The 27,801-nt window shown below is 43.7% G+C and overlaps 1 protein-coding gene across 1 annotated transcript; it reads left to right on the forward strand.

Moving 5' to 3' along the window:
• The first annotated feature begins 145 nt into the window (after positions 1 to 145).
• Positions 146 to 27,801, forward strand: DNASE2 (deoxyribonuclease 2, lysosomal). Its single transcript, XM_082254298.1, has 6 exons — positions 146 to 248; positions 6,486 to 6,657; positions 12,993 to 13,065; positions 20,524 to 20,685; positions 22,473 to 22,670; positions 27,268 to 27,801. Exons 1-6 carry the CDS (start codon positions 157 to 159, stop codon positions 27,600 to 27,602), a joined length of 1,032 nt encoding a protein of 343 aa, XP_082110424.1. The 5' UTR covers positions 146 to 156; the 3' UTR covers positions 27,603 to 27,801.

A 27,801-nucleotide genomic window follows, 5' to 3' on the forward strand; every position in this document is an offset into this window, starting at 1 on the left:
CCTTCTCTCTCTCTCCTTCTCTCTCTCTCCTTCATGCAAGCCTCCATATACACATTTTTTTGTGGTGGCCTTCAATTTAATGTTTATTAAAAAGAATTTAGCAGTATAAAATGTTCATTGTTTCTTTGTTTCTTTGTAGTATCTTCAAACCAGAAGATGGCGCTGCAGCTACTGATGTTCCTGCTGATGCCTTACCTGTCCTCTACTGCCATCTCTTGTTACGGGGATAATGGCCAACCAGTAGACTGGTGAGTTCCCATTGGTCATAGGATTATCAGTTTAAGTTTTGGGCTTTCCTGTACAGGTCTGAGAAAATATTGTTTTACATTTATTGTACTCAGATTTAGTCAGGTTCTTGATACATTAAATGGTGATCAAATGAAATGAAATCAGTATACATAGGTTTACTTCTTCTGAGAGATATTAAAGGAACACTCTAACCACCATGACCACTTCAGTTATTTGAAGTCTTGGTGGTAGGAGTCAGAAACACTGCACATGCTGGGATATTTACAGTTATGTGCTGGGGGATAGTTGCACTCCTAGCACATATGACTTAGACAGCCAGAAAATGTCATGTCCTTATTTATACATGTATAAACAAGGACATGACATATTATGACAAAACACAACAAAACACAACTAGTTATTAAAAAACATATTGCAACAATTTACACACGCTAATGCACATACCTTTTCTATTTATTTTGCAGACTGCTGGAGGTTGCTGCTGGTGTGTAGTGCTGGCAGATACTGCTGGCGGATACTGCTGGCGGGTACTGTTGGCGGTTACTGCTGGCGGTTACTGCTGGCGGGTAGTGTTGGTGGGTAATGCTGGTAATAACTGCTGGCAGGTACTTCTGGCGGTTACTGCTGGCTGGTAATGCTGGTGGTTACTGCTGGCTGGTAATGCTGGTGGTTACTGCTGGCAGGTAGTGCTGGTGGTTACTGCTGGCTGGTAATGCTGGCAGTTACTGCTGGCTGGTAATGCTGGTGGTTACTGCTGGCGGGTACTTCTGGTGGGTAGTGCTGGCTTGTTTTTCTGGCGGGTAGTGTTGGTGGGTAATGCTGGTAATAACTGCTGGCAGTTACTGCTGGCTGGTAATGCTGGTGGTTACTGCTGGCAGGTAGTGCTGGCGGTTACTTCTGGTGGTTACTGCTGGCTGGTAATGCTGGTGGGTAATGCTGGTGTTACTGCTGGCGGGTAATGCTGGGGAGTACTGCTGGCGGGTAATGCTGGTCATGCGGGTACTGCTGGTCATGACAGTGGGTACTGCTGGAGGAAGCAGTAGAGAGCAGAGCCGCTACTTCCTGTATGGCTCCTGTCACAGGCGGAGTGCATTTCATATTACTCCGCCTGTGACAGAGCCAGAACTATACAGGAAGCAGCGGCTCTGTCACTGACTCCTGACATCCTAAAGCTGGATACACACTATATAATTTTCTTTAGGTTTTTTCCTTTAGATTTACCAAAACCATATAATATGAGGTCAAATCTAAACACTTTCAATGTGTATGCAATCAGGCAGGCCCTTGCACTACAGGATTTGGCTTTCTTTCTCATGATAGCTCTACTTGGAATAGAAAGGAACTGTACAAAAAAGATGGTTTGCATCTTTCTCTCAAAGGAACAAATGTACTTAGTGAACAACTCCAAGAATTTGCGAAAGAGTATTTAAACTAGGAAGGGGGGGCAAAAGAGTGGAATTACAAGAGTCCAATTGCCCCCCGAAACAATGCCAGAACAGGTCAGAAGCACAGAGGTTAAGAAATGATAAGCTCAGAGTCCTGTCTACAAATGCTCGCAGTTTAGGTAAAAAAATCAATGAACTTGGGTCAATAATGGCATCTGAGAATGTAGATTTAGTGGCTGTTACGGAGACATGGTTTAATGAAAGAAATGACTGGGACATAACCATACCAGGGTACTCTTTATACAGAAGAGACAGAGAAGGCAAGAAAGGAGGAGGAGTGGCCCTGTATGTGAAAGATAGCATTAAATCTAACCTAATACAAGTTGGTGAGGCCAACATAGAGTCAGTTTGGGTTACGTTGCAGTTTGCTAATCATGCAGTAACTCGTGTAGGTGTGATATATAGACCACCTGGTCAAGTCAAAGAACTAGATGATCTACTAGTTGAAGAAATAGCTAAAATGACAATGAAAGGAGAAGTTATCATTATGGGAGATTTCAATCTTCCAGATATAAACTGGAAAACCAAAATAGCAAGTTCTACCAGGAGTACAGATATTCTAAATTCCCTACTGGAGTTGTCTCTGCAACAAGTGGTTGAGGAGCCAACCCGGAGGGAGGCCATTTTGGATTTGGTATTCACAAATGGGGATTCGGTATATGATGTCATTGTAGGCGAAACCTTGGGATCTAGTGATCACCAGTCAGTGTGGTTTAATATAAGAACTGTGAAAGAGTCACACCACACAAAAACAAAAGTTTTAGATTTTAGAAAAACAGACTTTTCAAAAATGAAATTAGTCATAAATGAGTCCTTATCAGACTGGTACGGATTACATGGAGTCCAGGAGAAATGGGACTACTTAAAAGGTGCATTATTGAAGGCAACAGAAAATTAGACTTGTCAGTAAAAGCAAAAAAAGGAAGAGACCACTGTGGTACTCAGCAGAAGTGGCCCAAATCATTAAAAATAAAAAGCTAGCATTTTGTAATTATAAAAAACCCAAAGCAATGAAGATAAGGAAATCTACAAGATTAGGCAGAAAGAGGCCAAGCAAGTTATAAGAACTTCTAAAGCGCAGGCAGAAGAAAAACTAGCTCAGTCTATGAAAAGGGGGGATAAGACATTCTTCAGATATATAAATGAAAAAAGGAAATTAAAACCAGGAATAACTAAATTAAAAACAAAGGACGGAAGGTATGTAGAAGAGAATAAAGGGCTAGCCGACTGTCTTAATGAATACTTCTGTTCAGTTTTTACAGAAGAAAAAGAAGGAGAAGGACCTCCACTTGAAAGGATGACTAATGAATCGTTTGATCCATGTGTCTTTACAGAGGAAGACGTTCTAAGATTGCTGTCTAAAGTGAAGACAAATAAGTCACAGGGTCCTGATGAGATACACCCAAAATTATTAAAAGAGCTTAGTGGTGAGCTGGCAAAACCATTAACAGATTTATTTAACCAATCCTTAGTAACAGGAGTCATCCCTGAAGATTGGAAATTGGCAAATGTCGTGCCCATTCACAAGAAAGGTAGTAGGGAGGAATCGAACAACTATAGACCAGTGAGTCTGACATCAATAGTAGGCAAATTAATGGAAACCCTATTAAAGGATAGGATTGTGGAACATCTTAAATCCCATGGATTGCAAGATGAAAAACAACATGGGTTTACTTCAGGGAGATCATGTCAAACAAATCTTATAGATTTTTTTGACTGGGTGACTAAAATAATAGACAGTGGAGGTGCAGTAGACATTGCATATCTAGATTTTAGTAAGGCTTTTGACACTGTCCCACATAGAAGACTTATCAATAAACTGCAGTCATTGAGCATGGACTCCCATATTGTTGAGTGGATTAGGCAGTGGCTGAGTGACAGACAACAGAGGGTTGTAGTCAATGGAGAACATTCAGAACAAGGTCATGTTACCAGTGGGGTACCTCAGGGATCTGTACTAGGACCAATTTTGTTTAATATCTTCATAAGTGATATTGCAAAAGGCCTCGATGGTAAGGTTTGTCTTTTTGCTGTTGACACAAAGATATGTAACAGGGTTGATGTTCTTGGAGGGAAACGCCAAATGGAAAAGGATTTAGGAAAACTAGAAGAATGGTCAGAACTCTGGCAACTGAAATTCAATGTGGATAAGTGCAACATAATGCACCTGGGGCGTAAAAACCCAAGGGCAGAATATAGAATATTTGACACAGTCCTGACCTCAGTATCTGAGGAAAGGGATTTAGGAGTAATTATTTCAGAAGACTTAAAGGTGGGAAGACAATGTAATAGAGCAGCACGAAATGCCAGCAGAATGCTTGGATGTATAGGGAGAGGTATAAGCAGTAGAAAGAGAGAAGTGCTTATGCCGCTGTACAGAACACTGGTGAGACCTCACTTGGAGTATTGTGCGCAGTACTGGAGGCCATATCTCCAGAAGGATATAGATACTCTAGAGAGAGTTCAGAGAAGAGCTACTAAACTAGTACATGGATTGCAGGAAAAAACTTACCAGGAAAGGTTAAAGGACCTTAACATGTATAGCTTGGAAGAAAGAAGAGACAGAGGGGATATGATAGAAACTTTTAAATACATAAAGGGAATCAACTCGGTAAAGGAGGAGAGCATATTTAAAAGAAGAAAAACTACCACAAGAGGACACAGTTTTAAATTAGAGGGGCAAAGGTTTAAAAGTAATATGAGGAAGTATTACTTTACTGAGAGAGTAGTGGATGCATGGAATAACCTTCCTGCAGAAGTGGTAGCTGCAAATACAGTGAAGGACTTTAAGCATGCATGGGATAGGCATAAGGCTATCCTTCATATAAGATAGGGCCAGGGACTATTCATAGGATTCAGATATATTGGGCAGACTAGATGGGCCAAATGGTTCTTATCTGCCGACACATTCTATGTTTCTATGTTTCTATGTTACATAGTTGAAGGTAAATCTAAAGGAAATCTACCAACAAAAGTTGTATAGTGTGTATCCAGCTTAAAGCCTCGTACAAACGCAACGAATTTCCGCCGACCGGTCGTCCGTCTGTTGGTTGGAATGTGCTCTACACTGCACTGCAATTTTCCTGCACGACAGAATTCTACTTCAGAAGTGATGTCATGTGTTGGATTGCTTTGTATGTGTTCTTTCATCTCTGAGCATGCCTAGTCTTGCTCATCAGATTTTTCGCCATCAAAATCTGTACTAATGAGACGAAAATCGGACGTGTTTTGATGGTCGACAAAAATGTTATAGCCTGCACACCAGGATTTTTTCGGCCGAAAAGTCGGAGTCGGTTGTCGGAAGCATCATACTAACAAGCCGAAAATCGTCAGATCGTTCGTCGGACGAAAATTCCCGGCCGAATTTCCACTCGTGTGTACGGGTCTTAAGTCTCCCGCGGCAGCCAAGAGATCGCACGGCACTTGCGGGTGTCCGTGAGCCGCCGGCCAAAGACGGGAGACTCCTGCAAATCGCGGGAGACTTGGGATGTCTGAGAATCCATCTAGTAAACATCAACACTGACAAGGCACACAGTAAACCCTTTGATCACCCCAGATGTTTAACCCCTTCCCAGCTAGTGTCATTAGTACAGTGACAGTGCATATTTTTAGCACTGATCACTGTATAAGGCCCCTTTCACACTTGTATGACCTGAAAGTTGCAGGACTTTGACACAACTTTGCCACGACTTCGACATGACTTGAAGCAATGCCTGTATAATCTTGAGGTCTATGAACCTCAAGTCGCATCAAAGTCAGACCAAAGTAGTGCAGGGACTACTTTGAAGTCGCACAGAAATGAACGGTATTCATTGGAAATCATGGGGTACGACTTGTCATGCGACTTTGCAGTCCCAAGTCGCAGGACAAGTTGCACAAGTTTGAAAGGGGCCTTAGTGTCACTGGTTCCCGCTGCAATATCGCAGTTCCACTATAAGTAAAAAAAAAAAAAATTCCAGTTTATATCCCATAGTTGGTAATATACGCTTAGTGGGATTTTTATTTTTATTTTTTTTTTACTAAAAATATGTAGCAGAATACATATTGGCCTAAATTTATAAAGAAATGAGATATTTGTTTTCAATTTTTTTTATTGAATATGTTTTATAGCAGAAAGTAATCAAAATTTTCGGTCTTTTTTTTGTCTATAGTGCAAAAAATAAAAACCGCAGAGGTGATCAAATACCAACAGTGTTGCATGACCGCGCAATTGTCAGTTAAAATTAAGCAGTGCTGTAATCGCAAAAAGTTGCCTGGTCATGACAGGGGGGAAAATCTTCTGAAGGTCAAGTGGTTAAATGGCCTGTAGTGCGTTTCTGAAAAATGCACTAAAAAACGCATAGGTGTGAACCAAGGTGAAAAGGGGGGATTTGATTGGTTGCAGTAAGTTTGTATCTGTGTGCGACCAGTCTTGAGATCCAGGCACCCCTGCAGAGACCACAGGTCGTGCACAACATCTCAGTCTTATCAGGAACCTACTCAATCCTGTGATTGGACAATGAGACAGGAGACGCCCAATGATGACATCATCACATGCTCGTAGTATTAAATAGGGCTGTGAATGCACAAATGCATTATTATTAGGGAATTACAGGAGGCTAATGTCAAAAACAGATCCTGGTACCTGGATGAAAATATAAATTAAAAAAAAAAGAAAAAGAAAATATAAATTCATTGATTTTTTTTTTTTTTATTTATTTTCAAACTGGATTTTTTTTTTTTGTGGAAAAATGTGGTCTTTTCAAAGCCAATGATTTGCACTCTAATATTCTAGTTAAATCTAATTTCCAGGTTCATTGTGTACAAGCTACCCCATATGGATCACAGCGCTGAGGATGGAATGAAGTACATGTACCAGGATGGTAACAGTGATGGCTGGAAGCAAGGGGTCTCACTGATGAACAGCACAGACAGTGCAGTAGGACGGACCATCAATCAGCTTTACAAGTTCTCACAGTCCCAGGTGACACCCCCTTGGTCTTCTACCTAGTCAATACAACTGTGTAATGTCATAGTGTGGACAATTAGGAGCTGACACTAGCCATACACGTTTAGATCTCTCCCATTGGGCCCTGCCCTGTGGATGAAGCAATCTCCCCTGACAGCTATTGTATTCAGCAGCCAGCAGGACTTTATTTTACATGTGTATTTTTTTTTGTTCCATGCAGAAATTTAAGTCACCTGCCAAGATTAAATTATACTTTTTGAAGTCCAATAGCTTCCCTAGAGCTCCTTTCAAGTTCACTTTCCGGTTCCTATTAGGGCAGTATACATTAGCTAAAGTACATTCCGTTCCCTGCAGGTTTCTTTTCAGAAATATATATCGCCCTTCTGGGTCTTTTCTTCCACAGAGAACCTTATTCCTTTTGCTATACCAATTGCTACTTGCTTTCTTAGTTGGAGAGTCTCCATAGTGCCATGTCGGGTGGTGTTTTCAATATAATTTTACCTTGTGCTATATGTGTTTCCTGTAAAAAGAATACACTTGCTGAGTGTCGTTTAATTTCCTGTAAGACCTTGTGTATTTTTGTTGGGATATTCAGTCCTCTTACATTATAAGTTAAAAAAATTTTAAGTAATCAAATTGTCTTTCCCTCTCCTCTTCTTTTGTGCCCTATTTCTCCTCCCTTCTGCCTCTTCTTTGGGCACAAGTCGGGGAAGCTCCTTAGGACCAAGCAAGGGAATTCAATTTCAAGTCTGATCAAAAGGAAAACACTTTTGTGTTTGGCACTATATATTCTTCCCCTTTGCCCACCTTCCATCCACCCCTCTCCCTCCCCCACCACCCCCTCTCCACCCCCCCCCCCTCCCCACCCCACTACCAACGTCCCTTTGTTTTAAAACTTTAGACCTATCCATGGCCTCCAAGTAGACTGATGATCTTTTTAGTTGGGTACTCTCTACCCGTCTACTTCGCCTAGGATGGAGGCCAGGAGCTCTCCAGGTGCCCAAGTTTCCCATCCCTATTACTCATTTTTATCCTTTTCCTTCCCGCCTAACCCATCTAAATCTTGAGTGTCGCCTTTATGCTTCAAAGTTCCCCTTTATATTTCTGTCCCTTAATTTCTTCAAAACCCTACTCTTTTTGGTAATCAATGACCATTGGCCTTCCGCTAGTTTTATTCTCCATTTCCTTTTTTCTGTCCATCCGGGAACATCTGGAATCAAAAGTTGTAGTTTATTACAGAAGTCTTGGAGCTCTTCGGAAAATCCTAACTTTGCTGAGCGGCCATTTTTACGACCTACCAGGCATGCAGGAAAACCCCAGTTATACTGTATACCTTGTTCCCACATCTGTTCCATAAGGGGTTTGAGGTGTCTCCTTCTCATTAATGTTTCATGTGAAAGATCTGTAAAGATCTGGAGACTGATACTCTGATACTCTCGTATTGTAGTAGTGGCACTCCTCTCAAGCTTCCCCAAACTTGTGCCTTTTCTTTATAGTTTCGGAATCTGATTATTATATTTCTTGGGATTTCCATCAATATTCCCTGTGGTCTTCTGACCCGATGTACTCTTTCTTTATTTAATGGATCGGTGATAGCTCTTCCTAATAATGGGTTGAATATTTTTTTCATTATTTCTTTTAAGTCTTCTCCCTGCATCCCTACTGGTAGGCCACAGATTCTCAGGTTTTTTTTCTTCTGTTTCGATTTTTCTGATCCTCTAATATATATTCCATGTTCCTTTGTTCAGTTTGTAAGTTTTTCATTTCCTCTTTTAGCTCTGTTATTACTTGTGTTTGCACGTCCAGTCTCTCTTCTGTGTCTTCCACTCTTTCCAGTATCTGACCTAGGTCTCCATGTAACTTTGCCTTGTCGGTTTTTAGAGAGTTTTCAAGTTTAGCGAACATGGCCGCCATTTCTGATTTTGTAGGCAATTGGGCTTTCAAACTTTGCTCTTCCATGTATCCACCTTCGGTGTCACTTTCCAACTCTATTTCTAATCCCGACTGACTGGCTATACTTGTGCCTGTTTTGATTAACGTTAATGTTTCCCGTCACCTGTTTCACACGGGTTCCCTGTGGTTTTTCCGTTGTTGAGTTATCATTGCTCTCTTCTTGCGACATATGCTTTTTTATTGTTCCTTAACTTGCACTAATTTTAGGCCATTTTACCGCCCCTGTCCCTTTAGTTGGTTTCCCCTTCATTTTCTTGGCTTGGTTTTCTTCCCTCTTTCTCCCGGTTAGAACCTTAAATATATTATCTTCTGTCTGGTGATTTTACTTTACTCCAACTTCACACTTTCCTCCTCCTCTCTCCTCTCTTTATCCCGTCCCCTATTCCTTGCCCCTCCATCTCCTTTAACTTGCACCTATTCTTTTTGATGCTTATAGTCCAATAGTTCCAATGTTTTTATATAGAGTCTGATTAAAGGCTCAGGGGGCTATGGGACAGTCCACAAGTTGTAAAAACAGTGTGGTGCAGAGATAAATAAGGAGAGTAGTTTACTCACCACTTTTTGATAGCTGAATTTTTCACGGTCCTTTTCTACACCGCCATACTCCAAAACCGCAGCTTTTTAAATTACTTATGTAGCAGGTTTTCCAGGCATTGAGCCTGAGGTGGGTTTGCCATTGTTACCGGTTACCTCTCCAGCCCATGTGAGCTGTGACCCCAGGTGTGAGAACTGAGACAATGACAATTCCGGCATCCTTGGTTTGGTTGTTTTATTGTATTTAGGGGATGGGAGAAGGGAATGGTTGGCATACCCCTCTGGCTCAACTAGATAAACTTTTGGGACTCTTTTGGCAAGAAATGCCTATTAGCGCTGTCTTGACGCCAGCCGACACTAACCAACGCTTCCTGATGCCTGAATACACTGTAACACTGAAAACTGTGCTGGAACTTCAACTGTAATTCAGAAGATCCAGGACTGTAGAAAACTTGACTCCTGACACTGCTTTGCTCAAACGTCACTGAATAGCTCCCTCCAGCCCTGCACTGCCTGAGGTAGCTCTTTGTGAATTCCTGTGCTGCTGCAACTCTCAACTGGTACACTCCACACTGTACACTGACTCTTCAGGGCCCAAACTGCAGGCGCCCCCTTAACACTTCAGGGTCCTCTGACCAGGCACCCCCTTTACAGCTAGCTGACACTTGGATCCTAGAACCTTTTCCGGAGTGGTCCCCTCTAACACTAGGCAGACCCCCAGGGGCAATCCACAGCACTCACGACCTTTGTAGGCTTTCCTGGGACTGGACCCCTCTCTCTCTCCGCTGGTTCTCGGCACACCGGATCCCCTTCAGCTCAACTCAGTACCCTCTGGATTCTCAGGCAGCACCCAGAGACATCCGCTTCCTCTGACAGGAGAGACAATCGTACTCTCCCCCTTGGACTCTGCTTCCCGCCAAAGACAATGAGTCATGCACTCCCCTCAAACGTATACCCACTCCCAGAATCCTCTGCGGCAGAATCTGCCTTCTGGGGTAGTTACAAGCCTGAATGTGTCCCTGATTGGGTTTCCTCCACTGCCCTATGAGAAGCCTCTCACAGAGCTAGTGGGGAGACTCCCCTCTCAGCAGACACACCTGGAAGCCATGACACCCTACCTTACAAAAATAAATCATGGCTCTGCTGTTAGGCAGACAAAGCCCACTATATTTTACCTAGCACCTACCTGTAGGGTGCTACACTTAAGTCAGGGATCCTCAAACTATGGCCCTACAGCTCTTGTGGAACTTCACATTCCATGAGGCATTGTAAAATTCTGACATTCACAGACATGTCTAGGCATGATGGGAAGTGTAGTTCCTGAACAACTGGAAGGCCATAGTTTGAAAACCCCTGACTTAAAGTGGAGTTCCACCCTATTTTTATACTTACCTCCATCTTCTCGCTCCGGGTCACCTGAAAAAGAAATGGATAATCGCATATTTTTTTTTTTTTTACTTACCTCGTAGCGAAGAAAAAATACTTACCTTACTTCCTTCTTCCTCCTTCCTCGGCCGCGGCCCGTCGTCACTTCCTGGCTCTGCAATGATTCCTGGGAGCTGAACGTCATAGCTCCCAGGGATCATTGCGCCTGCACCGGCCCCGACGTCAGTTCCGGGTCGCGCGCGTCATCCCCTTCTAAACAGCTTCTGGGCATGCCCAGAAGCTGTAGAGGGATGACGCGCGCGACCCGGAAGTGACGTCGGGGCCGGCGCAGAGCATCGTGGGACCAAAGAAGGCGGAAGAAGATGCCGAAGGGGATCTCGCTGGCTTCAAGCTGCCCACAGCTGAGATGGCAGCGCTGGACAAGACGTTTGCAAGGTAAGTATTTGTCCTAACAGGTAAGTGCAACCCGGGACAGATCAGAGGCTAGCCATTGTGGAATGTACTAGCCCTGACTGTCCCGGGGGTATTAAAAAAAAAAAAAAAAAATCCAGGGTGGAACTCCGCTTTAAGTACTTGGCCCACACACTAACTTGGATCAAACCTTGATCTAGGTCTTTATTTTTTATTATTATTATTATTATTATTTTTTTTTTTTTTGTTTTCTCTTTGCAAGGAGAGAAGAAAAATACAATGTATTTTTCCTCTCCATTCACAGAGAGAGAGAAACACAGAGTGGGCCTAATAGTGACTCATCGCTGGGGTAGCCAATCAGAGGCTACCGCAGTGATCAGGTGTCCCCGAATCAGGAATTCTGGGTACCGCGTTAGTACAGGACTTGAGGGCTCTCGGTGAGACCCCGGTCTCTGTGCTGCATATATGCGGCCCCACTGCAAAAAGGCAAAGTCCAGTGAGGCCGCATATATGTGTTATGTCGGCGTGAAGGGGTTGAAAAAGGGAAACGGCGGTTGTAAAAAACACAAGACACCGCCCATATAGAATAGAATGGACACCAAACAGCCTGCTAAAATGGATTGTTTAAGCATTCGGGCAAGCCCTAAGACTTTTGCACAGTACCATCTGTGTGTATGTACAGTATACCTATGTGTGTGCCTAAAATACAGAAGACCTTTTGTCCCAGGAGGACTGCTCAGGCCTTGTTCGCCTGGGCCGTACACAAGCGGTGGAGGGCCATTTTTGCACGGGTGTTTGATGCATCCCCATGCAGGCAGGCCCATTGCTGTCATATGGGACAATCGCCCTGAAATCACCCTGGGTGTGACCCCTCACAGGGGTACACTTACAGTATGTATACCTCCTGTGAACAAAGCCTTCTGAAAAGCTGGAAGGCTGAATCAGGTGTGCACCACTAGCACCCTATAAATCGCCATGACCATATGCAAAGTGCAGCATTGAAATCTGAAGGACAGCTCTGAGCTGCTGGACGTCTCATGTGATCGCTGCATTTTTCATGACTATGATGAAGCTCATCAGAGATGTGAAAGAGGAAGGATGGTTTACAATTTGCTGATACTGCTTAAGTTATGCCCTTGCAGCATAAACGTACTTTTCTACAAATACAAAGCCAAACCTTTTCAAACCCAGCTTCTTCTTTTGCTGTTTACAGAATGATGAAAGCTGAACTACAGGAATTGCACAATCTAACCTTGCCATGGAACCCCCCACACTGCAAGCTCGTTTAGTTAAGACGTACAGAGATAAGGTGTAATAACTACCATATTTCTGGCTCCGGCAGGCTTCCTCCATTCCTGTGACTGGTCTAAAATAGTTTACTCTAAAGTATACCCTAAAGTATATTGACTATGAGCATGCTGGCAGAAGTAGAGAGCACAGTGAGCAGTGAAATGGTGATAGATTAGGCTATTGCTGATTTTTCATTGTCCAATTAGCAGCCAGGGGGAAGGCTTTGGATTACTGTGCTGCCGTTGTTTAGGATCAGGCTATATTGTATGGCTGGAGTGCCTTATCCCAACACTGGCTATACAGAATTGCTAATTCTTTAGGAAGAAAACATATTACATGAATGAACTGTATTTTACATGTGTAACTACCCCTTGCCTACCGTGAACAAAATCTGCTGCGTCCTAGCTCCCTCAAAATCTAAATCTTGGGGAGCCTAATTTACATGGTCATTGACTACCAAGAGCATTGTGGATGTTTCATGTCATTGGAGCCTGCAGATAGTTGATTGTTTTACAGTATACTCTATTTTACAAACCATGCAGTAAGGAAGTTCATCAGGGCACAAAGCAGGACATAAAGAGCAAATAGGGCCACCTGCAATGTACAGATAGGATTACAAGTTATATGTATAATTAGGGCCACCTGCAATGTACAGATATGATTACAAGTTATATGTATAATTAGGGCCACCTACAATGATCATATATGATTACAAGTTATGTGTATAATTATTAACATACAATGATGAGAACAATATACTCTGTTTTCTTTTGCAGAATGTGGCGTATATACTGTATAATGATCAGCCTCCTCATGACACAAGCAATATGATTCGTGGCCACACCAAAGGTATCTTTATTATTTCCTACATTCTGCCTATGGCTGAACATGTTTATATATGACTGAACTGATTTTTCCTCATATAATGAAGCACACGAAATTAACCACTTGCAGCCTGCCAGCCGACAAATCATAGTCATATGACGGCGCCCCTGGGTGCGCCATGTTCCCTGGAAACGTTGCAACCCAGATCTCGGCAAAGAGCCGCAGCTCTTTACCCATGTGAGGCAGGCAACCCCATTGCTGTCAATTGGGACATTTTTATAGACTGATCATTTCTTTGTCAGTGGTCTCTGGGCGCTCCCTGTTTCTGGGACACGGTGCGACCCCAATCTCGGCAAGGAGCCGCGGCTCTTTACCCATGTGATTGGTTATGTCTGATCAGAGCCGATCACATGTAAACAAGGAAGTGAAGTTTATTGGCTTTTTCTCTCTCGCACTGACAGAGTGTGAGGTGAGAAGAGCTGATAAGAGGCATCTCCTCACAGGGAATATGTGTAAAGGTAATCAGGGCACTGATCATCAGTGCCCTGATTACAATGCAGACACAACAGTGCCCATCAGTGATGCCAGTCTGTGCCCATCAGTGACGCCAGTCTGTGCCCATCAGTGACACCAATCTGTGCTCATCAGTGACACCAATCTGTGCTCATCAGTGACACCAATCTGTGCCCATCAGTGAGGCCAATCTGTGCCCATCAGTAAGGCCAGTCTGTGCCCATTAGTGAGGCCAATCTGTGTGCATAGGTTATGCCAATCAGTGCTGCCTTTTAGTGCCCATCAGTGCCACCTCTCGGTGCTCATCAGTGCCACCTATTGGTCCCCTTCAGTGCCAACGAGTGCTGCATATAGGTGCCGCCTCATCAGTGCCCATCAGTGCAGCCTCATCAGCGCACATCAGTGAAGGTGGAAAATAACTTAAGAACAACTTTTTTTTTTCAAAATATTTGGTATTTTCGTTGTGTTTTTTTTTTTTTTTTAGCAAAAAATGAAAAACCCAGCGATGATTAAATACCACTAAACGAAAGCTCTATTTGTGTGAAGAAAATGATAAAAAATTAATTTGGTTACAGTGTATTATGACTGCGCAATTGTCATTCAAAGTGCGACAGGGCGGAAAGCTGAAAATTGGCCTGGGCAGGAAGAGGGTGAAAGTGCCCGGTATTAAAGTAGTTAATATTTCGGTTTTGGTGGCTACTGGGGATTGGGGATGTTTCAGTTGGTCCCATACCTAACATCTGTGCACATGAGTTGGGATAGGGGATCAGAGGTCACTTTAAAACTGAACTCTGGGATTTTTGTAAAAAGTACTTCTCCACTACCAGCTACATCTCTCTTCCACCCCACCTCCCACAACCGTTAACAGCTTTAATAGCAGAGGAAGAAGCTGTAATACTAACTCTAGTCATTGTTCTGCGGTGGGTCTCCTCTTCTCTCCACTGCTCCTGCTTGTGAGTAAGGCCTCATCATCCTCATGTACAGTGCAGGACTACTGGTCCTGCATTGCACTTGATGATGCCGCCAGCCAGAACACCTTAGAGAAGTGGCTTCGGAAGGGGGTGATTATTATTACAACTTATTCCCTCTACCCCTACACCTAATGAGCCTTCATCCCTGCAGAGTTAGTAGGGGGGGGGGGGGGGATAGGGGCCAATACAAGGGTATTTTTAATAAGATAGCTTAAAACTGGCACAAAAACTTTCATTTAAATATACAGTATTCCTCAATAGCCACTAAGGATATACATCGATCAGCCATAACATTATGACCACCCACCTAGTATTGAGTATGGCCCCCTTTTGCTCAAACAGCCCTGACCCATTGAGGCATGGATACTAAAGTAACATCCACATGAATGGCAAGGCTCAAGGTTTCCCAGCAGAACATTGCCCAAAGCCTCACACTGCCTCTGCCGACCTCCCTTCTTGTACCACATCCTGGTGCCATCTCTTCCCCAGGTGGGTGACACATACGCACCCGGCCATCCACATAATGTAAACGAAAACGTGATTCATCAAACCAGACCACCTTCTTCCATTGCTCTGTAGTCCAGTTCTGATGTTCATGTGACCATTGTAGAAGCTTTTGGCTATGGACACGGGTCAATATGGGCTTCACAGCAAACGGCGATGCCTACTTTTTTTCTGCTTTCATCACATCAACTTCACGAACAACATGTTCACTTGCTGTCTAATATATCCCACCAATTTTCAGATGCCATTGTAATAAAATATTCCCTTTACCTGTCAGTGGTCATAATCAGAGGCGTAACTAGAACCTTCAGGGCCCTGATGCAAGAAACCATGAAGGGCCCCCCAGACCCCTGGCCGGGGCCCTTACCTTCAAGCCCAGGGCTCTTCCCACTAATCCTGGGGCTCTTTACACTCGTTGCATGGCCTTTTATTACGGTCCCGCAGCAGGATTCTTTCACAAGTTCTGCAGTGGGCCCCCTTTCTGCAATCTTGGGGCCTCCCCACAGTGGTGCAATGCCAGGGTCCGGTCGCAAGTGTGACCTTTGCAATCCTGGAAGTTCACCCACTGGTTTGCTACCGGGCCCCCTGGAGCATGGGGCCCGGTAGCGATTGCAACCCCTGCAACCCCTGTAGTTACGCCCCTGGTCATAATGTTATGGCTGTGTAAATCCACTTTGTGTGCACCAAATAGCTTTGCAAACCTTGACATTACCTTGTGAAAGTAGCAGTGACACCAGCACTGTGCTGCACATAGACCATGCAGAGAGCAGATCTGTGGGATGGGCTTAGCAGCTCCACCCACTACAGGCTGCCTGCAGAAAACTACAGGAGGGGGCGGAGACAAGACCAGTCACCCTACACAAGGAGGCAGAGCAGCAGTGAGCGGTCTTTACCTGCTTGCCGACCACCTCATATAGGAGCTCCTGCGCTGGAACTTGAATCCAATATGTGATCCAGCTTTTCCGGATAGGGGGTGCACACGTTCGTGCTGTGATTAGTCACAGTATAAGCTGATCAGCGGTAGGGATGATCGAACTTTTGAAAAGTTCGGTTCGGCCAGAACATCCGAACTTCCCGAAAGTTCCGCCCGGATTTCAGAACCCCATTGAAATCAATGGGACCCGAACTTCGGTAATCAAAAAACACAATTTTTAAGCCCTAAAACCCAATAAATGCCCCTAAAAGTCCCTAGGGTTCTGGGTCATGCCCCATTAACTATTAATCACACAAAAAAAAGTTCTTAAAAATTATCATTTTTGATAAAAAAGCCAATTATTGGAAAAAAAAAAGAGAGATTTTTTGACTTTGGATTTAGTATCTGGGGGGTCTAAAAAGTGTACATGTGAAGTTTCAGCTCTGTAGCATGTCCAGAACCATGAAAAAAAAAAAGATCATTTTTCAGTAGAACAGGGATGTGGGACCCTCCTTTTACACCTATATGATCTTTTTTTCTGGTTCTGGACATGCTACAGAGCTGAAACTTCACAGGTACACCTTTTAGACCCCCCCAGACACAAAATCACACAAAAAAAAGTTCTTAAAAATTTTAATTTTTGATAAAAAAGCCAATTATTGAAAAATTAAAAAAAAAAAAAAAAAAGAGATTTTTTTGATTTTTACTTTGGATTTCGTATCTGGGGGGTCTAAAAGGTGTACCTGTGAAGTTTCAGCTCTGTAGCATGTCCAGGACCATAAAAAAAAAGGATTGTTTGTATTAGAACACTTTCAGCTCAGGGGGTTAGCTTCTCTTCTCGGTTTTCACACCTTGCCGGTTTTAAAGCAGGCATTTTTTTGGGTTCTTTGCAGTCAGGAAAAACATCTGAACTTGTGTATAGTGGTATTGTGCACAAGTTCTGATGTTTTGCCTGCCTCCAAAAACTCCCAAAAAATGCCAGCAAAAACACACCTGGGCATTTTTTTTGACGCTAGCGTTTTTTTGGGCATTTTTTGGGGTTCTTTTGAGGCAGGCAAAACATCTGAACTTGTGTATAGTGGTATATATACACACATAATTATATGTATATAGACACCTAGCCATATATAGGTGTGATAGTAGCAGAAATATATTACTGTAAATGATTTCATTAGCGCAAGCATATATTTCTGCTACTATCACACCTATATATGTCTAGGGGTATATATACAGACATATATGTGTATATATACCCTCTATACACATGTTCAGATGTCATGTCTGACATCAAACATGTCCTCAAAAAAGCACTGGCAGTGGCAGCCCCTGCAGCATGAAAAATGCTTAGCTGGTGAGAAGCCATATTCCTGTCCCGAAGCAACTCAGAGAAATGATCATTTCTCTATAGCGGTCACCCTGCTATGGAAGGGTTTTGTCACCCTTCCATAGCAGTCACTGTCAGTTAACCCTACACTACACTACGGTCCCTTTACACTTAACACTTTCCCTACAGAAACTAAATTTTTGAAGCTAACTTAAGTGTAAAGGAGCACTCTAACTACACTAGATATCCCTTTCCTCACACTAAAAATAGCTAAATGACACTTTGTAACACATTAGAACAGAACAGCATTCCACTCTCTTCCATGTCCCGTACAAGAATGCTAGGAATTTGGCGGGGGCGATCTTATATACTGGGGGGCGTATTCACTAATGATTGGTCTAGGGACCCCCTAGTCACTCCAATCACATTCCTAGCATTCTCCTGCCCCCTCAATTGGCTTTTGGTAATGGTTCTGGTCCAATCACGGGCTTGTAAAGCCCATTTCCTGAAGCATTGCATTTTGGTCGGTTCTGGTTGCCGAATTCCGAACTTTTTGGGCAAAAAGTTCTAAATTCGGCCGAACCTCGAACACCCAATGTTCGGGCCGAACCGATGGTGGACCCGAACCGTTCGATCACCCCTAATCAGCGGGTTCCAGCCAATGTTTGACCGCCAGCACCCACTGATCAGCAAACAGGATGACAAGACAGAGCTCTGGGAATGCAAACAATACAGAGCTCTGTCCTGTCAGCAGGGATGAGCCAGTTTTTGTTTCCCTGCAAAGCAGGGAATAAAAACTGTCACATTCCTTAGTAAGAGCACACATTTAACCCCTTAATTACCGTAGATGTTAACACCTTCCCAGTCATTGTCATTAGTACAGTGACAGTGTAAATTTTTAGCACTGATCCCTGTATTAGTGTGACTGAATCTGAACACTAGGAGGAAACCGCTTTAGAGCAGCGATGATACACAATGTCTCCTGACAATGCAGGCAGCGTTAGCCAGCTCCTGGCTACATCTGTCTTGGGACTTGGAGCCTGGAGATTTCTTCGATATCTGGGTGAGATGAAATCGCTAATCCTGGGTCCAGGTTTTTAGAACCACCATCAAGCTTATTGGTCAGGTGTGCTGGGCTTTTTGTAGAGACCAGACCATGGATCTGGGCTGCACCCCAGCAAACAGGAGGTCTTTGCCCAGGAATCAGGAGGGCTCCACCTAGGAGAGAGGTGGGAGCCGGAGCAACAAGGAGCTGCTAGCTGTATGAACAAAGTGTGTGTTTGTGAGAGGACTTCTGTAGGAAACAGACAAGGTCCTGAAGAATAAGGCCAGAACCACAAGGCTGTATGTTTAAGCCAGGAGGCTCAATGTCTTTTTGTTTGGGTGGAAGAGCAATGCTGAATACCCCCGTGAGGGAAACTCATATATTGTTTTTGGACTTTTTTAATAAAATTACGTTAGAAAAGCCCTTAAAACAGCGGTCTAAAATGTGGCCCTTTGCGTATCTTTATCTGGCCTTTGGGGCTCCAGTCTTAACTCTGATAAAAAAGGCACCAATTACCCTACTGACCCTAACAACAGGGAAAAATGTCTGCCACTAACACCAACAATGTGCCATTATTCCTCCCATTGACACCTAAGATGTCGCACTATTCCTCTCACTGACACCAGGGATGGGACACTATTCCTCCCACTGACACCAGGGATGGGACACTATTCCTCCCACTGACACCAGGGATGGAACACTATTCCTCCCACTGACACCAGGGATGGGACACTATTCCTCCCACTGACACCAGGGATGGGACACTATTCCTCCCACTGACACCAGGGATGGGACACTATTCCTCCCACTGACACCAGGGATAGGACACTATTCCTCCCACTGACACCAGGGATGGGACACTATTCCTCCCACTGACACCAGGGATGGGACACTATTCCTCACACTGACACCAGGGATAGGACACTATTCCTCCCACTGACACCAGGGATGGGACACTATTCCTCCCACTGACACCAGGGATGGGACACTATTCCTCCCACTGACACCAGGGATGGGACACTATTCCTCCCACTGACACAAGGGATGGGACACTATTCCTCCCACTGACACCAGGGATGGGACACTATTCCTCACACTGACACCAGGGATAGGACACTATTCCTCCCACTGACACCAGGGATGGGACACTATTCCTCCCACTGACACCAGGGATGGGACACTATTCCTCCCACTGACACCAGGGATGGGGCACTATTCCTCCCACTGACACCGAGGATGGGGATCTATTTCTCCCACTGACACCAAGAATGGGGCACTATTTCTCCTCATTGACACCAAGGATGGGGCACTATTTCTCCCACTGATACCAGCAATGGAGCACTAATCCTCTCACTGACACCCATACTGGGGTACTATTCCTCCCACTAACACCAACATTGGGTCACTTATCCTCCCAGTAACACGAAAGATGGGGCATTGTTTACTCCCACTGATGTATTGCAACTTACCACAGCCCGGCCTCCCCAGAGTCTGGAGGACAGCCCTTTGTTTAGAAAAGTTGAAGACCGCTGCCCTAAAAAAAAGAAAGCCAGTGGCTTTGTCCTTGAATACTATACTATTTGATGCTAGTTCTCACAGTATTTAGACATTATTGGCTTATCCCGGAGTTCCGCTTTACGACTTGTCAACTGTCTGACCTTACATATAATAAGAATGGTCATAGAATGTAGGCCGATGCAGCAGGAACTGGCCGAGATTCAAACCTTGTGTGGTCTGGCAAAATGTACCAAAATGATTGATCAACTTGGATACAACCAGCCTGCCGGATTCACTTGTGATTATCGATTGCGGCTGCTATAGGCGCTAGCAATAATCCCTGTCTTCAGTCGGCAGAGACGGCTTCTTCCGCCCGCCCCCCTACCGGGAGCAGACAATTGCTCAGCAGGAGGGATTCTCCTGTCAGCACTGTGTGTGTTGATGGGGGAATCGTGCAAATTTCTTTCCTGCAGCCCATGTTTGCAGGAAAGGAATTTGAACCGTCTGGGGCCTGCCTCAGCTGGGAGGCAGTGTGTGAGGTCAGGGACTGGGTGCATCTGTCAGCACACCAATGAAATTGGAAAAGGCATTATACTGAGATGAGGAGGAACAAATCCCCGGTATGTGTGAATACAGGTTATGCAGATCAGATGGAATCTTTACTTTTTCTGAAGCCCACCACCAATATTTCTGGGTGTTTTCCTCATTCCCTTAGGTGTGATTCTCCTGGACAAAGAAAGTGGCTTCTGGCTGGTACACAGCACCCCCAGCTTCCCCCCGTCTGCTTCTTCCCAGTACGACTGGCCCAGCAGTGCACATCACTATGGTCAAACATTCATTTGTGTCACCTACCCGTACCTACAATTCAAAGAAGTCGGTGAGGAACTGAAAAAGGGTTGGAGTAACTATTGGGAAGCTGGTTGGTCTAGGCAAAGATTTGAAGGCCATAGAGGAACTATTTGAGCCAGAGAAATAGGCTAGAGCAACGCAGAATGAAGCCGACCGGTCCTGCGAGAACAGGGAGATTAACATAGAGATGAAGTTGATTGGTAGTGAAAAGCAGAAGGGGGGATTAGGTTGATTAGTCCAAAGGAGTGGGGATCTATGGGGAACCCGCTAAATAACTGAAAAGGGGTTTGGAGTAATGGTATTGCGAAGCTTACTGGTCTAGGCAAAGAGGGGAGGGCCCTAGAGGCTATATGAGAAGGCAAAAGCTACATAAAAGGAAGCAGGAGCATAATAGAATGAAGCCAACTGCTCCTGCAAGAGCAAGGACATTAATGTAGGGATGAAATGAATTCTTACTGAAAGCAGGAGGTAATATTAAGCTGATTGGCCCAATGGGTCTATGGAGAAATCAATGAGGAACTGAAAAGGGTTTGGATTATTGGTTTTGTGAAGCTGATTGGTCTAGGCAAAGGGGGGAGGGCCCTAGAGGAGCTATTTGAGCCAGCAAAGAGGCAAGAGCATTGGAGAATGAAACTGATTTGCCCTGAGAGCAGGGAGAATAAGAGAGATGAAGCTGTTGGTACCAAAAAGCAGAAGGAGGTAAAATTAAGCTGATTGGTCCAAAGAAGGAGGCAGGGTCTAAGGAGAAATCAGTAGGGAACTGCAAAGGGGTCTGAGTAATGGTATTTTGAAGCTGATTAGTCGAGGCAAAGAGGGTCATACTGTAGAGTAGCTACATGAGCAGGTGAAAGAGGCAAGAGCATTGTGAGTGAAGCCGACTGGTTCTGAAAGAGCTGGATAATAAAAATGAATTCCAGGTACTGATTGTATTTCTTCAACTTGGACCATGTAAATATACATATGTTGTTACAGTGATCACTGCTGTCCTCGAGGCCAGTGCTGAGTGGTTTTCTTGCTGCAGAGTAACCACATGGAGTAGCCCACTCGGCATGGGCGCCATTTACGGAACAGCTTGATGTTTTTTTAATGAATGAAAGGCATTCTCTGATTGGATGGGGTGGGGAGGTGGAGCAGTGAAGCCACTACCTCTACCTTGTCCCATCAGAGAACTCCTTGCATTCACTGAGAAAAATACAAGGTGTTCTGAGAATGGCACCTGTGCCGAGCAAGCAACCCCCTATGGTTACTTTTGCAGCAGTAATTTGCAGTCGCTCGGCAGGGGACCTGGAAGACCACGGAGATCACTGTAGTAGTGGCGACTACTACTACCGTGATTTTCAACTTCCACAGTGATCTCACAGGTATGGAATATGCATCCTGTAGTTACATTTATTCAAGCTTGACCAATGTAACTGTACAAGAAAATCCATACCTGGTGTTCAACTTTTACGTAGTAATTAGGTTGATTGGTACCAAAAAGCAGCAGTAGTCAGAAGTGAAATTAGGCTGATTGGCCCAAAGGAGGGGAGGTCTATGGAGAATTCACATTTTCTGGCCTTTAGTAGGGGGGTTTCAGTGGTAAAGTGAAGGGGAGGATGCTTAAAAATTAATCTAATTGGTCCAAAGAAGGAGGGCAGGTCAATGGGAAAATTACGTTATCTAGCCCTTAGAAGGGGGGTTTTCAGTGGTAAATTGAGTTGGGTGGGGGCACTTAAAAAATGAAGCTGATTGGTCCAGATTAACATATTTAGATGCTGATGAAATTAAACGAATTGGTTCAGGGAAGTAACAACTGACAGTACATGTCCCTCTCAGGAACGCAACTCCTGTACAACACCATTACTCCATATGATTCCTCGGTTCCTGACTGCTTCAGCGGTGACTTACCTGACCTAAAGAATGCAGCAATGAAGAAGGAAGTGAAGTCACCACCCTGGAACAGGCAAGTCACCCTCACCTCTGCAGGAGGCAAAACATTTGTGAGTTTTGCTAAGCATGCCAGATTTGGAGACGGTAAGTTAAGAAGGAAATTGTAATAGTTTTTAGTCCATTGTTTTTATTTGTTTTCTCTGTTTACAAGGTTTTAAACAGTTTTATATAATGATTTTAGTGATAAAAGTTTAATGCAGGATTCATCAGACAGCATTCACGGAGCGTTATAGGTTTTTAAAAGCAAGATCATAGAAGTACCTTTTTCCTTTCAGGCTGTGTCTCTAATTAAAATTCACATATTAACTATTAAGATATGTAAACTACAAGTATTTTTTCACATGACAGTCAGTGTACTGGTAGGCAAAATTATTACTTGCATATGATGTTGTCCAGGGCTTTTTTCTCAGAAAAAAGGTGCAGGAACCCAACCACGACCCCCCCAAAAACTCCCCTCCCTCCACCCCATTCCCTACACATCCACCAAACCACATAAAATAGTGGGTGTGGTCAAATTTCACTAACAATGGAAGAGTCTTAAAGAGGTAATAAATACCAGAAGTACATTAAATACAGAGTGCAGAGTTTGGGGGTGTTACACATAGAGTACAGATTTCAGGGGTGCGCTAGGTGCAAAGTTCGGGGATGCGCTATGGACATAGTGAAGATTTCAGGGGTGCGCTGCATACAGAGTGCAGAGTTCAGGGGTGCACTACACATAGAGTGCAGAGTTCAGCCTTCTTCCACAGCTGTTTACCTCTGCATCCCATATCCTCATCATGGGACTTTAATACCTCTTCAGCTCTGACCTCTGCATGCAACCCCCCCCCCCCCCCCGCCGCCCCTCTCCACTGCCCCATCTTTTCCCTCCCTTCTTAAAAGCTCCTCCATCTTCTACATGTCTTACTTGTGTTCCTGTGTTAAGCTGAAGCACCGAGCCGTCTCTAGTACCTCCCTGCACACTGTAGGTGGCTCTGCCTGTCTCATTGCAGGTAGATTATCCAGTAGGATATGCACTGCACCACAGGCACCTACATCTCTCTTGTCCCCATCCTGCACTTAGAGGCTCAGGAGATCAGATCTGTGGGAGCCATTGGGAGGGAGGCTGTCTCATGTAAACACAGAAGACAGTTTCTGTGTTTATAAGTGATAGTGGGGAGAAGGGAGCAGAGGGCCTGAGCCAGAGGTGGTGGAACTGAGTTCCACCAAGTTCCAGCTGAAAAAAGCCCCGATGTTGTCTATCTCTAGCATTAACACAGCAGTTATTGTGTTTCTTTGTATACTTTTATTACTTGTTGATTCTTCCAGTATACCTGTAAACTTTTAACTAAAGCCGGCCATACTAGGCCGGCTGCACCGGCCGAAGTTCGATCCATGTATGGGCAAGCTGAATGTACCTAAGTTAATTGATCGATCAACTTGGGTACAACTAGCCTGACAGATTTTAAATGCAATTATTGCAAGTGGCTGTTATAAACCGCTAGCAATATTCACTGTCTTCTCCTGGTGAGAACGGGATTGGAAATAGGTAATATGAAATCTGCTATAATGTGCAGTAACTCCTATTTAAATTGTATAATAAATCTCAATGCCACATCCGAATTACACCTATAGAACAACCAAAGAAAAAAACATACTGTATTTCAGACTTCAATGGCAAAACAAGGAGCACAAAAATTATATAATAAAATAAAAAAAAGTAGTTAACCAACCAACTAAACTGAACAGGATAGGCGACTTCAGATAGCAGTACTCTGATCGCCACACAAGGTTTTTACACAACGTGCCACATCCCAATTATCATAGAAAGTTTGAGTGTGAACCAGGCAAGGACTTTAAAGGCACGATTTTAATAAAAAACAATTTATTTAGAAAGAAATACATTAAAATCATCAATGAAAGTGCATATATCTCAAAGAAAAACACAAACAGTACATATCATGATATACACAGAATAGGGAGATAAAATCCTACTACATATTAGGACAACGGATGGTGGGTATTTGCGATGCTCCACATGTTTCGCTTTATGTATAAAGCTTCATCGGGAGCTAATCATATCTCTGTATCTTTAATGTAGTGCCATGGGCCAGGTTAATGAGCCCACCACAATGGGTTAACGAGGAAGGTGATCAATTTGCGGTTGGATTCCAAGTATTAGAGAGTTGTAAAAACAGGCTTATTGTAGGACCTGCTGGTGCATAAACCCAGCTAAGCCTGAAGCCTGATCTTTGCAACGTCTGAGTTCAAAAATGGGGAGCATGTAGGTAAAAACAACCCCCAGATACAGCGCTGCATGTGCGCACAGTAGAGACACTCAGTACAAGGTATAAGTCCAAGCGCGCATGATCACCCTGCTCAGATGGGGAACCGCCACCATGGTGTTTTGTATAATTCTTCTTTAAGGGGGTGTGGCGGGGGTTGTCCTATGCCTACATACTCTTGCTAATAGGTGTCCCTCGTTCCTATCTCAAAAGGTTGGAAGGTATGATTAAAGCACTATACATTCTCTCATTCATATAGTTTGTTACATAATTATTAAGACCTTAATCTGCTGGGTTACTGTAGCAAGATATTAATAAGGTAATAAGACACTCAGGAGCCGGGTTACTGTAATAAGATATTACAGGGGTAATAGGACACTCAGGAGCCGGGTTACTGTAATAAGATATTACAGGGGTAATAAGACACTCAGGAGCTGGGTTACTGTAATAAGACACTCAGGAGCTGGGTTATTGTAATAAGATATTACAGGGGTGATAAGACACTCAGGAGCAGGGTTACTGTAATACGATATAACAGGGGTAATAAGACACTCAGGAGCTGGGTTACTGTAATAAGATATTACAGGGGTAATAAGACACTCAGGAGCTGGGTTATTGTAATAAGATATTACAGGGGTAATAGGACACTCAGGAGATGGGTTACTGTAATAAGATATTACAGGGGTAATAGGACACTCAGGAGCTGGGTTACTGTAATAAGATATTACAGGGGTAATAAGACACTCAGGGGCTGGGTTACTGTAATAAGATATTACAGGGGTAATAAGACACTCAGGAGCTGGGTTACTGTAATAAGATATTACAGGGGTAATGGGACACTCAGGAGCTGGGTTACTGTAATAAGATATTACAGGGGGTAATAGGACACTCAGGAGCCGGGTTACTGTAATAAGATATTACAGGGGTAATAGGACACTCAGGAGCTGGGTTACTGTAATAAGATATTACAGGGGTAATAAGACACTCAGGAGCTGGGTTACTGTAATAAGATATTACAGGGGTAATAGGACACTCAGGAGCTGGGTTACTGTAATAAGATATTACAGGGGTAATAGGATACTCAGGAGTCGGGTTACTGTAATAAGATATTACAGGGGTAATAAGACACTCAGGAGCCGGGTTACTGTAGTAAGATATTACAGGGGTAATAGGACACTCAGGAGTCGGGTTACTGTAATAAGATATTACAGGGGTAATAGGACACTCAGGAGTCGGGTTACTGTAATAAGATATTACAGGGGTAATAGGACACTCAGGAGCCGGGTTACTGTAATAAGATATTACAGGGGTAATAAGACACTCAGGAGCTGGGTTACTGTAATAAGATGTTACAGGGGTAATAGGACACTCAGGAGCTGGGTTACTGTAATAAGATATTACAGGGGTAATAAGACACTCAGGAGCCGGGTTACTGTAATAAGATATTACAGGGGTAATAAGACACTCAGGAGCCGGGTTACTGTAATAAGATATTACAGGGGTAATAAGACACTCAGGAGCTGGGTTACTGTAATAAGATATTACAGGGGTAATAAGACACTCAGGGGCTGGGTTACTGTAATAAGATATTACAGGGGTAATAAGACACTCAGGAGCTGGGTTACTGTAATAAGATATTACAGGGGTAATAAGACACTCAGGGGCTGGGTTACTGTAATAAGATATTACAGGGGTAATAGGACACTCAGGAGTCGGGTTACTGTAATAAGATATTACAGGGGTAATAAGACACTCAGGAGCCGGGTTACTGTAATAAGATATTACAGGGGTAATAGGACACTCAGGAGTCGGGTTACTGTAATAAGATATTACAGGGGTAATAGGACACTCAGGAGTCGGGTTACTGTAATAAGATATTACAGGGGTAATAGGACACTCAGGAGCCGGGTTACTGTAATAAGATATTACAGGGGTAATAAGACACTCAGGAGCTGGGTTACTGTAATAAGATGTTACAGGGGTAATAGGACACTCAGGAGCTGGGTTACTGTAATAAGATATTACAGGGGTAATAAGACACTCAGGAGCCGGGTTACTGTAATAAGATATTACAGGGGTAATAAGACACTCAGGAGCCGGGTTACTGTAATAAGATATTACAGGGGTAATAAGACACTCAGGAGCTGGGTTACTGTAATAAGATATTACAGGGGTAATAAGACACTCAGGGGCTGGGTTACTGTAATAAGATATTACAGGGGTAATAAGACACTCAGGAGCTGGGTTACTGTAATAAGATATTACAGGGGTAATAAGACACTCAGGAGCCGGGTTACTGTATTTTGATGTTATAGGGCATTCAGGAGTTGATGGTAAGCTATGCATGTATTATGTATGCTGACATAGTGGTATGTAGGGATACAATCTGACTCTATGTATATGTTCTTTCTCTGCAGACCTGTACTCCGGTTGGGTGTCAGAGGCATTGAAGTCTGATCTTTGTGTTCAATTTTGGTTAAATTCCAGGGGAATCCTCCAATCGAATTGCTCTCTGGCATATCACACATATAATGCCCTGACAATCTCTTTTGACCCCACTGTCACTTTCTCCTCACATAAGGACCACTCCAAGTGGTGTGTAACCTGGGCGGACAGTTCTGGCTGGGCCTGCGTTGGTGATATGAACCGGGACAAGGAGGAAATGCAGAGAGGAGGGGGCACCGTGTGTATCCAGGACACAACCGTATGGAAGTCCTTCAAAACCCTGGTGATAGATTATAGCAAGTGTTAGGACAGCTGAGGAAGGATAAGTTAACATTCATCCTCTGTATATAAAGCTAAAAGTTAGGACAGTAACGTGGAAGAGGATTCTGGGAAAAAGACACATTTCATGTGGAACATGGACTCTGCTTGATAGACACAAAATGGATGTAACATATTTGTGCAATGTTAAACAGTAAAGGGACACATGGAGTTTGAATAGCTGTAGA

Source organism: Pelophylax lessonae, assembly GCF_965119305.1.
Source record: "Pelophylax lessonae genome assembly, chromosome: 4".
Lineage (NCBI taxonomy): Eukaryota > Metazoa > Chordata > Amphibia > Anura > Ranidae > Pelophylax > Pelophylax lessonae.